Raw genomic sequence first — 15255 nt, 5'->3', positions numbered from 1 at the left:
CAGGGGATGTCATAGGTATTTAGGATGAGGAAACGTTTTACAGGAGAGGTACCACAGGTAATAACACAGTTCGCATGCGTCTACGGCAAAGGGACACTGTATCTCACAGATATACGAGGGCCTTCAGGTGGGCTGACCCTCGAAAAGATTCCACTCAGGGCGTACTGGTGAGCTGCCCCCTTAAAGATTTCCGCTGAGAGCCTGCTGGTGAGCTGACCCTCTAAAATTTTTTTTTTTTATATATATATTCGCCCGCATACTTTACATAGCAGATGTGGTGTTGCTAATTTGACTGTCCACAGCGGACACTGTCTACGGAAAAAGTATGATTGATGGCCTGCTGGTAACCCTCAAAAACATTAGAGGTGAGGGTCTGCTGCTGAGCTGACCATCCAAATCAGGCATGGCCAACCTGAGGCTCTCCAGCTGTTCCAAAACTACAACTCCCAGCATGCCCAGACTGCCCATAGCTATCAGCCTACAGCTGGGCATGGTGGCAGTTGTAGTTTTACAACAGCTGGAGAGCCACAGGTTGGCCATGCCTGATCTAAATCATTATGGGTGAGGGCATGCTGGTGAGCTGAACCTCTAAAAGATTTTTGCTGAGGGCCTGCGGGTGAGCTGACCCTGTAAAAAATTATATGAGAGGGTCTGCGGGTGAGCTGACCCAGTAAAAAATTATATGAGAGGGCCTGCGGGTGAGCTGACCCTGTACAAAATTATGAGAGGGCCTGTGGGTGAGCTGACCCTGTAAAAAATGTATATGAGCGGGCCTGGGGGTTAGCTGACCCTGTAAAAAAATGTATATGAGAAGGCCTGTGGATGAGCTGACCCTGTAAAAAATTATATGAGCAGACCTGCGGGTGAGCTCACCCTGTAAAAAATTATATGATAGGGCCTGTGGGTGAGCTGACCCTGTAAAAAAAATTATATAAGAGGGCCTGTGGGTGAGCTGACACTGTGAAAAAAATTAAATGAGTGGGCCTACGGGTGAGCTGACCCTGTAAAAAATTATATGAGAGGGCCTGCGGGTGAGCTGACCCTGTAAAAAAATTATGAGAGGGCCTGCGGATGAGCTGACCCTGTAAAAAATTATTTGAGGGCCTGTGGGTGAGCTACCTTCTAAAATTTTTTATGCAAGGGCATATAGATGAGGGCATTATATGCGACGAATAAGCATGTTGATATGATGGAAGAGGAGGAGGAGGAGGAGGAGAAGAAAAGGAAGATTTAACCATATACACTTGTTTGTGGTGGAAGGGGTGCACGGGAATACAGAATATTCAGTACATTATAAACAACACATTTAAAGTGCCTTTATGTTCATCCGCTTTCCTCTGGTGTAGTCGAGAAATCAGGGGTAATCCAGGCCTTGTTCATTTTTATAGTCAACATGTCAGCACTTTCAGTTGACAGGCGGATACGCTTATCTGTTATAATGCCATCAGCAGCACTAAATACCCGCTCAGACATAACACTGGCAGCAGGGCAGGCCAGCACCTCCAAGGGCGTAGAGCGCAAGTTCATGCCACATGTCCAGCTTGGACACCCAGTAGTTGTAAGGCACTGAGGGATCACTGAGGACGCTGACACGGTCTGTTACGTACTCCTTCACCATCTTCCAAAACTTGTGACACTAGGCCGCACATCAGGGTGAGGGTGCTGGTGGGGTATCATGAAGCTGTCCCAGGCCTTGGAGAGTGTTGCCCTGCCTCTGTTGGAACTACTGTGTGTTCCCCTTGTCTCCCCTCCTCGGTTGCCCAAGGAAGTACGGACTCTGTTGCCAGCAGTTGTCAGATGGAAATTTATGAAGCAGTTTTTCCACAAGGACCTTCTGGTATTGCACTGTTTTGCTCGTTCTCTCCACCTGAGGAACGAGAGATGACAAGTTCTATTTGTAGCGGGGGTCGAGAATGGTGAACACCCAGTAATCCGTGTTGTCTAAAATGCGTATAACGAGCGGTTACACGGGAAAGGCAGCCTAACATGAAGTCAGCCATGTGTGCCAGAGTCCCAACAGGCAAGACTTCACTATCATCATCAGGAGGATGACTGTCCATCTCCGCATCCTCTTTCTCCTCTTCTGCCCACCCACGGTGAAACAGATGGAATTAAACTTCCATGGGTACTACCCTCTGTAGCGGAGGCAACTGTCTCCTGCTCCTCCTCCTCTTCATTGTCCAATTCGCGCTGAGAAGACAGGACGGAGGGTGGTCTGGCTATCACCCTGTGTAATTTTTTCTTCCCCCATTTGCACTTCTTCCACATGCAAAGCGTCGGCCTTAATTCTGAGCAATGAGCGTTTGAGTAGACACAGAAGTGGGATGGTTACGCTGATAATAGCGTTATCGCCGCTCACCATCTGTGTTGATTCCTCAAAGTTTCTTAAAACCTCACAGAGGTCAGACATCCATGCCCAATCCTCGCTTCTGATTAGCGGGAGCTGACTGGAAATGTCCCGACCATGTAGCAGCTGGTATTCTACTACTGCCCTCTGCTGCTCACAAAGCCTGGCCAACATGTGGAACGTGGAGTTCCAGCGCATGCTCACGACGCACAACAGCAGGTGAGCTGGCAATTTCAAGCGTTGACAGACCAGCTGAAGCTGTCTACTTACTTGCAGAAATGTGCACACGCGGCACACTTTTACCAGTAGCTCAGGCAAATTGGGGTAGGTTTTGAGAAACCGCTGAACCGCTAAGTTTAGGACGTGTGCTAGGCATGGGATGTGTGTGAGCTTGCCTAGCTCCAAAGCCGCCACCAAGTTATGGCCATTATCACACACAATCATGCCTAGTTGTAGGTTGAGTGGCGAGAGCCACAGCTCAGTCTTGTCTCTTATCCCTTATCCCCTGCAGCGGTGTGCTGTTTGTTCCGTAAACATATCGGCTTCAGCATGGCCTGTTGACGCTTCCCCACTGCAGTGCTACACTGCTTCCAGCTACCGGCTGATGACAGATGCTGCATGTGGATAATTCTGACATAGAAGTGGAGGAGGAAGGCGGAGGAGGAGAAGTTGGGGTTGGAGCCACTAACGAAGGTGCTAGGTGGAAACCCTGATCGACTGTAGGGCCCGCAATCCACCATTCTCGACCCTCCACCTGTGCCATCCCAGGGGTACTGACTCGCTCCTGGCCTCCACAACGTTCACCCAATGTGCTGTCAGGGAAATGTAGCGTTCCTGCCCGAATGCACTTGTCCATGTGTCCGTGGTTAAGTGGATCTTCCCATTATTGTGTTGGTCAGGGCAAATGTGTGACGTTTCGGGACACCTGTTGGTGTAAGGCTGGCACGGCACACCTTGAAAAATAATGGCGGCTGGGGACAAAGTACCGTGGGACGGCCGCCGACATCAGGCTGGAAACTGGGCCTCAGTGTCCACAAGCCTAAATGGCAACATTTCCAGGGCCATCAATTTGGAACGTTGCACATTAAGTGCTATGGCCTGTGGGTGGGTGGCTGGGTATTTGCGCTTGCGTTTAAATGCCTGGGGTAAGGACATTTGGATGCTACTGCTGGGACAGGGAAGTGGATGTGGTCGCTGATGGTGCTTGCAAAGGTCCAGGTGCAGGGCGGGAGGCATCCTCGCCTGCGCCTTCGACAGGCAATTGGCCATCACGTACCATAGAGGAAGAGGAGGCAGTGGTTTCACCCGCAGACACAGATTGTGGACCCAGGCGTTTGTCCCACTTATTACTGTGCTTGGATGCCATGTGGTGGATCATGCTGGTGGTGGTGAGGTTGCTAGTGTTCGCTCCCCAGCTCATTTTGGTGTGGCACAGGTTGCAAACTACTATTCTTTTGTTGTCCGCACTTTCCTCAAAAAAGCGCCATGCTGCGGAACACCTACACCTTGGCAAGGGATATTTATGCAAGGGGGTGCTCCGTGAAACAGTTGTGGGCAGTGTTTAGCGTGGCCCGCCTTCTCCCCCTTGCCATCCTACTGCCTCTTCCAGACTGTCGCGGTTCTGCAGATCGCTCCCCCTCTGTACTGCTGTCCTCTCTCGACTTTCCACCTTCCCAGGTTGGGTCAGTCACCTCATCATCTTCCACTTCCTCCCTCTGATCATCCTCCTGATTTGTTGACCCAACCACAACCTCAGTGATTGACAACTCTGTATCATCCTCTTCATCAACCTCTTGAGACAGTAATTGAGGTTGACTCAATGGCAACTTTGTGTCATCATCATCCACCTCATTACACACTAATTGCCATTTCCCCTCTGTCATCTTCTTGTGACTGTGGATGCTGTAGAGGTTGGGAATCAGGGCACAAGATCTCATGTCCCTCTTCAAGCATGCTTGGCGAGAGGGCCAAATCAAGTATGGCGATGGAAAGAGCTCCTCGGAATATCAGAGTGTGGGATCACTTGTTTGGCCAGACCCTCCATGGTGGGAGGAAAGAGGATCAGGGTGAGGATCCTGTTGACCAGACTCTTGGCTACTGAAACTTGACTTGGTGGAAGACAGGGTGGTGCTTAACTGGAAGCATTATCTGCTGCAATCCAACCGACCACCTGGTCGTGCTGACTTCAAGAGTTTTGCCCTGCAAACTGGGACATGAAGCTAGGTATTGTGGATGATTGTTTTTCTTGTGCTCTGGCTGCAGGCACAGTTTCAATGCGCCCAGGGCCACGGTCTCTGCGTGAACCATCAGCATCACAGCCACTTCCCAGTCACTTAATGCTCTCTTTCTTAATATTAAATGTTATATACACGCTTAACACAAAAGATGTAGCACGGATGTCACAGTTCACAGCAAGCACAGTATATGGAAAAAGTATGGAAAAAGGAAAATAGATTTCACTTATTTTTTTTTTCTATCTCTGACCCTGACACACACAAGGTATTGCACAGATGTCAGAAGTCACTGCAAACAGCCTTCTATAGGAAAAGTATGAAAAGTATGGAAAAAATATACTAGTTTTCACTTATATTTTTTTCTTTCTCTGGCCCTGACACACACAAGATATTGCACAGATGTCAGAAGTCACTACAGACACCCTCTATAGAAAAAGTATGGAAAAGTATGGAAAAAAATATATTTATAGCTGTATTATATTTCTGCCACCACACACAATAGTCCTTAAAAGGACTTTTGGGTCTTTGAAACGTTTTTCAACTAAATAAATTGTGATCACACTCCCTACACTATCTGTCCATTCCTAAGCGCAGCTCTCCCTGACTAATAATGAGCCGAACACGCGCCATCGGGTGCTATATAGCACCTGATCATGTGTTCCGGCCAGCCAATCACTGTAATGCCAGTAACCAACAGTGATGGAAGTACATACCTGCACAGTAATAGGCTGCATCGCAGCCAAGAAACGTGCGTGGAGGAGACTCGAGCATGGCGCTCGAGCACATACGGTACTCGGCAGTTCGGCCGAGCATGCTCGCCCGAAACACTATAGATTACATTTCTTTTATTTAATTATTGCAAAAGAGCTCAGCATAATATAAATCTCTTGCGAACACTATTTATCATTGGAGTATTTCTAAAAGTACTTGAAAGCTTGATTCATTTTTTGGGTTAATTAAACCCTTTGATGTGAAAAAACTGAAAGAATTTTTAAATTCTAATTTTTTTGCATATGACAAGAGAGCAGAGGAGAAAGGATAACATCTGATTTTAATCATTTAATGCACAGCAATATACATTTTATTTTATTTTTCTAGTTGACCATTCTCTTGAACCAGCCGCAGTTTCTCCTTCTTTGGGTTCAAATGAAAAGACATATATTGTATGTTTGCGTATACTATTTAATTGGGTAGAAAAATAGTGATAAGGAATAGGGTTCACATTTCCATTTTCTTGTCACCACCAGTTCCGTGAGAAGGTCTGTTAGATGTTCTTCTCTACCTGCATGACGTTCTTTGTTTTGGTTTCACTTTGTCATCTCCTTTCCTTCTCCCAGCTGTCACCTATTTACACTAATTGTCTCCCTTTATATTCCCTCCCATACTGCCTCACTTTGCGGTTTATACTTCTTCCTGGATTGTGTTCACTGCTGGAGGCTGCTTCTGCTGATTCCTCATAAGTCTGTTTCCTTTATTTGTGTTTCCTTGCTGGCTTGATTCTAGATGACCCTGAATCCGTCCGTATTAAGAGCAGGGAGCCGGTGATCGTGTCCCCTCACTATTATAGGGTTTTCAGGTGTCACATAGTATTAGGTACATGGGCATGCAATTGTCTACCATAAAGACCTTTGCATGGGCATAGCAGTCAGGGAGAGCTCTAGGGGTTTTATAGGGCTAACCCATATGCTCCTTTAGTTTGGGATCTAGCCAGTCGGATGTTTATTTATAAGTTCCAGCTTTCTGCAGCACCATCCGTGACATTTCTAAATAAAGTAATAAACAAAACTATACAGTAAGAATACAATATGCCGTATCACTACACACTTCATACAGATCTTCCTGTCTAAAATAAGCTTCTGTTGTCACTATTAGATTTTGCTCATGGTTAGGCCTCATGAATAGAGTTGAGTGAACACCTGGATGTTCGGGTTCGAGAAGTTCGGCTGAATGTCCCGGAAATGTTCGGGTTCGGGATCCGAACTTCGCCCCGAACTTCGCCCCGAACCCCATTGAGGTCAATGGGGACCCAAATTTTTGGCACTAAAAAGGCTGTAAAACAGCCCAGGAAAGGGCTAGAGGACTGCAAAAGACAGCAAAATCTAGGTAATTCCCCTGCAAACAAATGTGGATAGGGAAATTAATAAAAATAAAATAAAATTAACCAATATCAATTGGAGAGAGGTCCCATAGCAGAGAATCAGGCTTCATGTCACCCACCACTGGAACAGGCCACTGTCAGATATTTAGGCCACTGTCAGATATTTAGGCCCCGACACCCAGACATAGGAGAGAGGTCCCATTGCAGAGAATCAGACTTCATGTCATAGCAGAGAATCAGGCTTCACTTCACCCACCACTGGAACAGGCCATTGTCAGATATTTAGTCCCCAGCACCCAGACAGAGGAGAGAGGTCCCATAGCAGAGAATCAGGCTTCATGTCACCCACCACTGGAACAGGTCACTGTGAGATAGTTAGGCCCCGGCACCCAGACAGAGGAGAGAGGTCTCATAGCAGAGAATCAGGCTTCACGTCACCCAACACTGGAACAGGTTACTGTGAGATATTTAGGCCCCGGCACCCAGACAGAGGAGAAAAGTCCCATAGCAGAGAATCAGGCTTCATGTCATAGCAGAGAATCAGGCTTCATGTCACCCAACACTGGAACAGGCCACTGTCAGATATTTTTAGGCCCCGGCACCCAGACAGAGGAGAGGTTCATTCAACTTTGGGTTGCCCCGCAATATAATGGTAAAATGAAAATAAAAAGAGGATTGAATGAGGAAGTGCCCTGGAGTACAAGAATATATGGTTAAGGGGAGGTAGTTATAAATGTCTAATCTGCACAAGGGATGGACAGGTCCTGTGGGATCCATGCCTGGTTCATTTTTATGAACGTCAGCTTGTCCACATTAGCTGTAGACAGGCGGCTGCGTTTGTCTGTAATGACGCCCCCTGCCATGCTGAATACACGTTCAGACAAAATGCTGGCCGCCAGGCAGGCCAGCACCTCCAAGGCATAAAAGGCCAGCTCTGGCCACGTGGACAATTTGGAGACCCAGAAGTTGAATGTACTGTTCCACCATGTTAGTGAAATGTTGCCTCCTGCTAACACGTTCCGTATCAGGTGGTGGTGCAGTTAACTGTGGCGTGTTGACAAAACTTTTCCACATCTCTGCCATGCTAACCCTTCCCTCAGAGGAGCTGGCCGTGACACAGCTGCGTTGGCGACCTCTTGCTCCTCCTCTGCCTTCGCCTTGGGCTTCCACTTGTTCCCCTGTGACATTTGGGAATGCTCTCAGTAGTGCGTCTACCAACGTGCGCTTGTACTCGCGCATCTTCCTATCATGCTCCAGTGCAGTAAGTAAGGTGGGCACATTGTCTTTGTACCGGGGATCCAGCAGTGTGGCAACCCAGTAGTCTGCACGCGTTAAGATGTGGGCAACTCTGCTGTCGTTGCGCAGGCACTGCAGCATGTAGTCATGTGTGTCAGGCTGCCCAGAGGTAAGGACAAGCTGTCCTCTGTCGGAGGCGTATTGTCAGAGCGCACAGACGGCCCGCACTTTATGCGATCCTTGGCGGCGGTCCCAGATGGCGGTGGCCAGTAGCAGGCGGAATCTCTTGGCGGTGGGTGTTCTTCTTTTGCCCACTGCTCCCTCTTTTGCTACGCTGTTGGCTTGGTCTCACCATTGCCTCTTCCTCCGAACTCTGAAAGTCAGTGGCACGACCTTCATTCCATGTGGGGTCTAGGACCTCATCGTCCCCTGCATCGTCTTCCACCCAGTCTTCCTCCCTGACCTCCTGTTCAGTCTGCACACTGCAGAAAGATGCAGCAGTTGGCACCTGTGTTTCATCATCAGAGACGTGCTGAGGTGGTATTCCCATGTCCTCATCATCAGGAAACATAAGTGGTTGTGCGTCAGTGCATTCTATGTCTTCCACCGCTGGGGAAGGGCTAGGTGGATCCCCTTGGGAAACCCGGCCAGCAGAGTCTTCAAACAGCATATGAGACTGCTGCATAAGTTGAGGCTCAGACAGTTTCCCTGATATGCATGGGGGTGATGTGACAGACTGATGGGCTTGGTTTTCAGGCGCCATCTGTGCGCTTTCTGCAGAAGACTGGGTGGGAGATAATGTGAACCTGCTGGATCCACTGTCAGCCACCCAATTTACTAATGCTTGTACCTGCTCAGGCCTTACCATCTTTAGAACAGCATTGGGCCCCACCAAATATCGCTATAAATTCTAGCGTCTACTGGGACCTGAGGTAGTTGGTACACTAGGACGTGTGGCTGTGGCAGAACGGCCACGTCCTCTCCCAGCACCAGAGGGTCCACTAACACCACCACGACCATATCCGCATCCGCGTCCCTTACTAGATGTTTTCCTTATTGTTACCGTTCACCACAATAAGAAAAAAATTATTTGGCCCAATGTATTAATTTCAAATTCAGGCCTTTTTTTTTACAGGCACCTAACACTATCTGGCTATCTACTTAAGTACTGTAGTACACTAATACAGGCACAGCAGTAACCACAGATTTAGCTGAATATAAATTGTAGGCCTAGTATTTAGGCCCTGGATGACAGGTATCCCTTTTACGGACAGAATTAGATTTGGAAATGCACGGTAGCGTGTGAAGTTATTGAGGATTACCCTATCAGCACCTTCAATCTAATATACCCTTTTATGGATAGATTTAAACTTGGCCTGATACAGCAGAAACCACTGATTTAGGGAATTGCTAAGTTGGGAATGGTATTTCATCCCAGAAAAAAATATATCCTTTGCCAGACAGCAGACAGTATTACAATTGGCTAGCCACAGCTAAAACACCAGATTTAGGGTACTGCTATTTTGGCATTTGTATTTCACCCCTCAATAAAATAGCAAGCACAGCCAAGCCCCTGATGTAGGATATAGCAAAAAAACAACAACACACTATTGATTGTTAAATGTACTTGGTGGCAGCTTTTGCTGGCTCACCACAAGACACAAAATGGCTGCCAATCACCCCAGAAAAAAGTGACAGAAAAACACTCTGGGCAGCCTAAAAACTGTGAGCAATTAAATAGCAGAGGTTGAATGATACACAGCTGTACATCGATCACTTCATTAAGTGTTTTTGATGAGAAAATCACTGCCTAATCTCGCCCTAACATCAGCAGCTGCATCCTCTCCCTACACTGATCAGAGCAGAGTGACGTGCGGCGCTACGTGACCCCAGCTTAAATAGAGGCTGGGTCACATGCTGCACTGGCCAATCACAGCCATGCCAATAGTAGGCATAGCTGTGATGGCCTCTTGGGGCAAGTAGTATGACGCTTGTTGATTGGCTGCTTTGCAGCCTTTCAAAAAGCGCCAAGAAAGCGCCGAACACACAAATACCCCAAAATTCGGTACGAACTGTACAGTTCGGGTTCGCTCATCCCTACTCATGAACACAACTGTGCCATTTTTGGCTGTCCGCAAAAAACGGAAGCTGCCCGTTGTAGACATGCCTATTCTTGTCCACAAAACGGACAAGAATAGGGCATGCTATATTTTTTTTGCGGGGCCTCGGAACGGAGCAACGGACGCGGACAGCACACGGAGTGCTGTCTGCATATTTAGTCGCCCCATTGAAGTGAATGGGTCCGCATCCGAGCCGAAAAAACTGCGGCTCGGATGCGGACCATAACTACGGTCGTGTGCATGAGGCCTTACACTGGGGAAAGGGGTGTGGTTGTAAATCATGGCGCTGTGGAATTGCACAGGCTGCATTCCCAGAGCGGTCACTAACTGCACAACATTCCATGTAATATATGTCAATAGTGTTGCAATGCGACACTTGATATGCTACAACTGCGATGCAACAGTTGCAAAAAAATCCAGACATGTTGACTTTGTGTACCGCAAGTTGCATGCACTGTGCGACTTTTACTCATTTGACTATAAGTTGAAGACAAGCAAAGTTTTAAAAAATTCTATTTGGCAGCTTTGCCGAACTTAGTCAACTTCACTTTTCATTGTACGGAGCGGCCATGATGACGGGGAATGGCAATCATCTCTTCTCCCTTCATTTAACTGCTTAGGCTACTTTCACACTAGCGTTCGAGCGGATCCGTTCTGAATGGATCCGCTCATATTAATGCAGACGGTGGCTCCGTTCAGAACGGATCCGTCTGCATTATAACTTAGAAAAATCTTCTAAGTGTGAAAGTAGCCTGAGCGGATACGTTCAGACTTTACATTGAAAGTCAATGGGGGATGGATCCGCTTGAAGATTGAGCCATATGGTGTCATCTTCAAGAGGATCCGTCCCCATTGACTTCCATTATAAGTCGGAACGGATCCGCTCGCCTCCGCACGGCCAGGCGGACACCCGAACGCTGCTTGCAGTGTTCAGGTGTCCGCTCACTGAGCGGAGGCTGAGCGCTGGCAGACGGATGCATTCTCAGTGGATCCGCCTCCACTGAGAATGCATTAGGGCCAGACGGCTGCGTTCAGGACCGCTTGTGAGCCCCTTCAAACGGAGCTCACGAGCGGACACCTGAACGCAGGTGTGAAAGGAGCCTTAGGTGCAACATTCAGCGCTGATCACAGCATCTGAGACTCGCATTCAGGTGCTCAGAAGGTTAATCTGGGGTTAAAAAATTATGCTCACCTCAGCCACTAGATAGGCCGTCCACTTCCGCCAAAGGACCCGCCAAAGGACCTGCGGTGAGCGTGATGACAACACCACGTGATCACACAGGTCGCATATTATGATGTTGTGACATCACCATGTAATCACACTGACTGTGCGCAGTGACGTCATCACTCTCAACACAGGTCTTCAGAAGGTCTTTTTCAATCAAGAGAGAAGCAGACTGCCTCTGCACAAGCAAGTTTTGTGAAGGTTTTTTTTCTCCATTCTTTCTAAGACAACTCCAGCCACCATTTTAGGAAGCTATATTGTGGTGAAACAATTTTTTTCCTAAAATTTGGACTGAATTCCACTTTGGATGCTTCGCTTCATTCAACACTAATCATTAGCATGACTTGTAAAAAATAAATACCTGGACCATATTTTTTCACATCTTTTCTAGGCTAGGTTCACATCTACGGTGCTGATCAGTTTTTCTGCTCCTATATAGGAAAATAAAAAAATGCAGCACTGGATGTGGCATACGCCGGACACCAACTTTGCCTCCGAATATTATTGGCTTTTATAGGATGTGATAAGTTTCTATTATGGATGCTGGAATTCTGCCAAATACCGCTGCATACAGTAGTTTTTTCTCCAGTATATGTTACAGAATATGTGATGGAGATTTGTGCTTAGATGTAACTGCATGCCATGCAGCACAGTCACATTGGCACACTGAATAGTTTAATTGGCATAGGCTGGTGCAAAAAGTACAAAACAATATTTGTGGAAAATAAACACAATTGTCAGTTTGTTACATGTAAATACACGCTGTATTATCACATTGTATATAGCCATTGAATGATCGTTTATAGTAGTGTATATATCACAGTACGTATATATGTAACAGGTCACAAACATGTATTTATTGTGGTAATGTAACCAACAGAAATGATGAGCCTTGCTACAAGCAGAGCTATAGGTCAGATACGCATGACTGGGGTTTGGGAGAAGTAACACGGCTGCTGCAGGAGATGTGGATGAAGGTTAAGAAGATCATTGAAACAATAATGCTCATTTTTTTTATCCTTTTTATTAACTCCTAGAAAAAAGACAAAAATGTCCTATTGCGTACAGTCCACAAAATGCTGAAATTATAGATCCAAAGGAAGTATATTACAGTAATGACATTGTTACCATGAAATGTGCCAGAGGATATAAGATGCATGGCTCTCCAAAGGTTCAGTGCGTTGAAGGAAAATGGGAACAACCTCCAGAGTGCAACCGTAAGTTATCCTATATATTGTACTTCTTTCATAGATTTGATTTTTTAAATTTAAATATGTTGAAAATGTTGGGATGATTGACTTCACTGTGTACGTATATAGGACAGTCGGATCCCTGTTCTGATACAGTGTCATGCATACTCACAAAGTTAAATGATAATATTTTGACCTCCTGCAGTCCCTATGAAAACACTCACTTATAATACAGGTTTATGCGACTGTAAATCTCAGAAAAGTCATGATGCCAAAAACGTGAGACAATTTTCTGCAACTTGCAGGGCAAGCTATTTTAACACATTTAGAACCTGCACTGTACATATACAGTGCAAGATGGGGCTCTAAAATGGCGTCCGCTCAGGAGCTGAGCGTCTGTCGTAGCCACCGGGTGCCTGCTGCATCCCATGGCAAAGACTGTGATCGGCAATAATGACGTGCGTGGACATTTAACTACTGCAGCCTCGAGGTATGTCATAGAAAAGTTCCTATGGAGCCCAGAGAACATAATGATTCTCCATTAGGCTGCAATGTGAAATCATTGTGGTCCATCAGAGAAATGATCAGACAATTGTATGGGAAACTAAAAATAAATATTAAAAAAAGTGAAAAGTTTTTAAAAAGTAAAAGATAAAAATTTTAATCACCTCTTTCCTCGTACTAAAATACAAATAAACAATATAAAATAAAGTTCTTTAGCATTTTATAAGTATTAAAACTCAGGAATAACAAATAATTTGGTATCTGTGTAATTATACTGACCCAGACAAGTAAATTAACAGGTCAGTTTTATTGCATAGAAAATTTCATAAAAGCTAAACACTTTAAATTGTGGAATAGTGTTTTTTCCCCCCAATTCCACACCATTCTAATTACACTGTATGCAATATTGAACGATGCCAGTTGAAAGTACAACTTGTCCTGCAAAAAACAACAGCTGTGTAAAGAGTTTTGGCTCATGAAAGGCCGTTTGTAAAAGAAAAAAATGAAAAATCATTGGGTCAGTAAGGGGTAAAAGTTTAGATTTGGCTATAAAAACAACCATATCACAGAAAAGTGGCAGGCATGTTGCATGTGACTTGCATTGTACTTTATAAGGGCAAAGTTGTGTTGACTTGCAAACTGGGACCAAAAATCCAACTGAATTTATTTTTTTGCAATGGTCACTTTGCAGTCACAGCAGGTTGCATGTTTCATGACTGCATAGACAACCATTACATTTCATGGGACATTGTATACATTGAGATCTTCATGTCATAAACAAATCATATAGCCCCATCCCACAGTGGAGCGCACAATTTCTTTATAAAATATATTTATGGTTACATACAAGTGTAAGCAATCCATGTCTGAGGATGGTCTATAAGTCAGGGCTGAAATGTCACGTATGTGTATATTTGCAATGAATTTCCAGTTTTGAGAGCCAAGTCTTTATTTCAACTGTATTGTGGAGTAAGTTCCTATAAATCCAGTGATATCCCTACCTATAAGTACTATATCGGTGAAAGTGAGAGGAGTACAGATATACCTATACCTAGAGGGATGGCCATGCACGTTGTATAACTGAGAAATCAAAGTACATTACTGTAAGTGCCAATGAGGCGGTCACTTCATGTTTAGTGCCCTGGGTTCTCTTCATTGACTCGTCTCGTGCCCCCCCTCTGGTCTGAGAAGTACCTAGAGAGGAGACTGCTAGAGCTATCATCCAGAGCAGAGGAAGGGGCTTTAAAGCATTTGCTGAAGAGAGCCCGGGGCACTAAACAGAAAGGAACCACCTCCTGAGCCATCGCAGTTCTGAGAGATGAACACTTCAATTTCTTGATAATGCAACCTACATGACCATCATTCTAGGTATATCTGCACTCTTGTAACCTAAAGAGTGCTGTTAGCAGTACTGTGGGCTCAAGACTGCTGACAGATTCCCTTTAAAGGGGTTGTGCAGGACCCCATCCCCCATCCATTCTGCAGGACCTGCAAAGAGAAGATGACTTACCATCTTACCACTCATGCAGACTTGCAATGCTCCACTGGGCTCCAGCAATGTCAACATCTTGATTGATATCCCTGCAGCCAGACACCGCCATGGCTTTGTGAATGGCTTCTTGCAGACATTCGTGCAGCGGCCGCAGACAGATCCAGACCCATTCAACTTGAATGGGTCTGTGATCTGTCCGCACCGCAAAAAAGTAGTGCATGAACTAATTTTTGGCGGTGCAGGGGCACAGACAGAAAACCCACGGAAGCACTCTGTAGTGCTTCCGTGGGCTTCGGTTCCGTGCCTCCGTTCCGCATCTCCCGGATTGCGGACCAATTGAAGTGCCCGTGTATTACAGACACGTCGTATGCGGGCCGCAATACGGCCATGGGGGGCACATGATCGTGTGCATGAACCCTAAGTCACAGTCACTTGCAGAGAGGGCTCAAATCTGCCAACTTACTTTCTTAACATTTCCAATGGGGCAAAGTATCAGAATACCAGAAGTCCAAATGCAGCACTAATTTATCTTGCTAAAGTATCTGCCACTTCATGTTTATGTGAGTATTCAAGCAGTCCAAATTTGTAACAAAATGCAATAATACAGCAAAAAAAATGCATGATCCCATTCTGTGCTAGTAAACTACAAAATGTATTATTAGAGATGAACTGCTTTTCAAAGTTGTATGTGAACTTCCCTTTATGAGATGTAGCCGAACCAAACTTTATCCTCTACACTAAATGACACTGCCCCCTTACCTACTATTATCCACTCCAATTATTACTATTACACACTTTTGCTGGATCTG

At 45.8% G+C, this 15255-nt stretch overlaps 1 protein-coding gene across 1 annotated transcript in view; it reads left to right on the top strand.

Annotated features, from left to right (window-relative positions):
- LOC122944191 (complement receptor type 1-like) overlaps nt 1–15255 on the top strand; it is a 380940-nt gene that overhangs the window by 326728 nt on the left and 38957 nt on the right. Inside the window, exon 15 of the mRNA XM_044302417.1 lies at nt 12298–12477. Coding sequence (XP_044158352.1) covers nt 12298–12477 — 180 coding nt within the window. The remainder of the gene's footprint in view (nt 1–12297; nt 12478–15255) is intronic.

The sequence above is a fragment of the Bufo gargarizans genome, chromosome 7 (genome assembly GCF_014858855.1).
Source record: "Bufo gargarizans isolate SCDJY-AF-19 chromosome 7, ASM1485885v1, whole genome shotgun sequence".
In the NCBI taxonomy this organism is placed as follows: domain Eukaryota; kingdom Metazoa; phylum Chordata; class Amphibia; order Anura; family Bufonidae; genus Bufo; species Bufo gargarizans.
The sequence above is the reverse complement of the archived record's forward strand: the minus strand, read 5'-3'. Positions and strand labels throughout refer to the sequence as shown.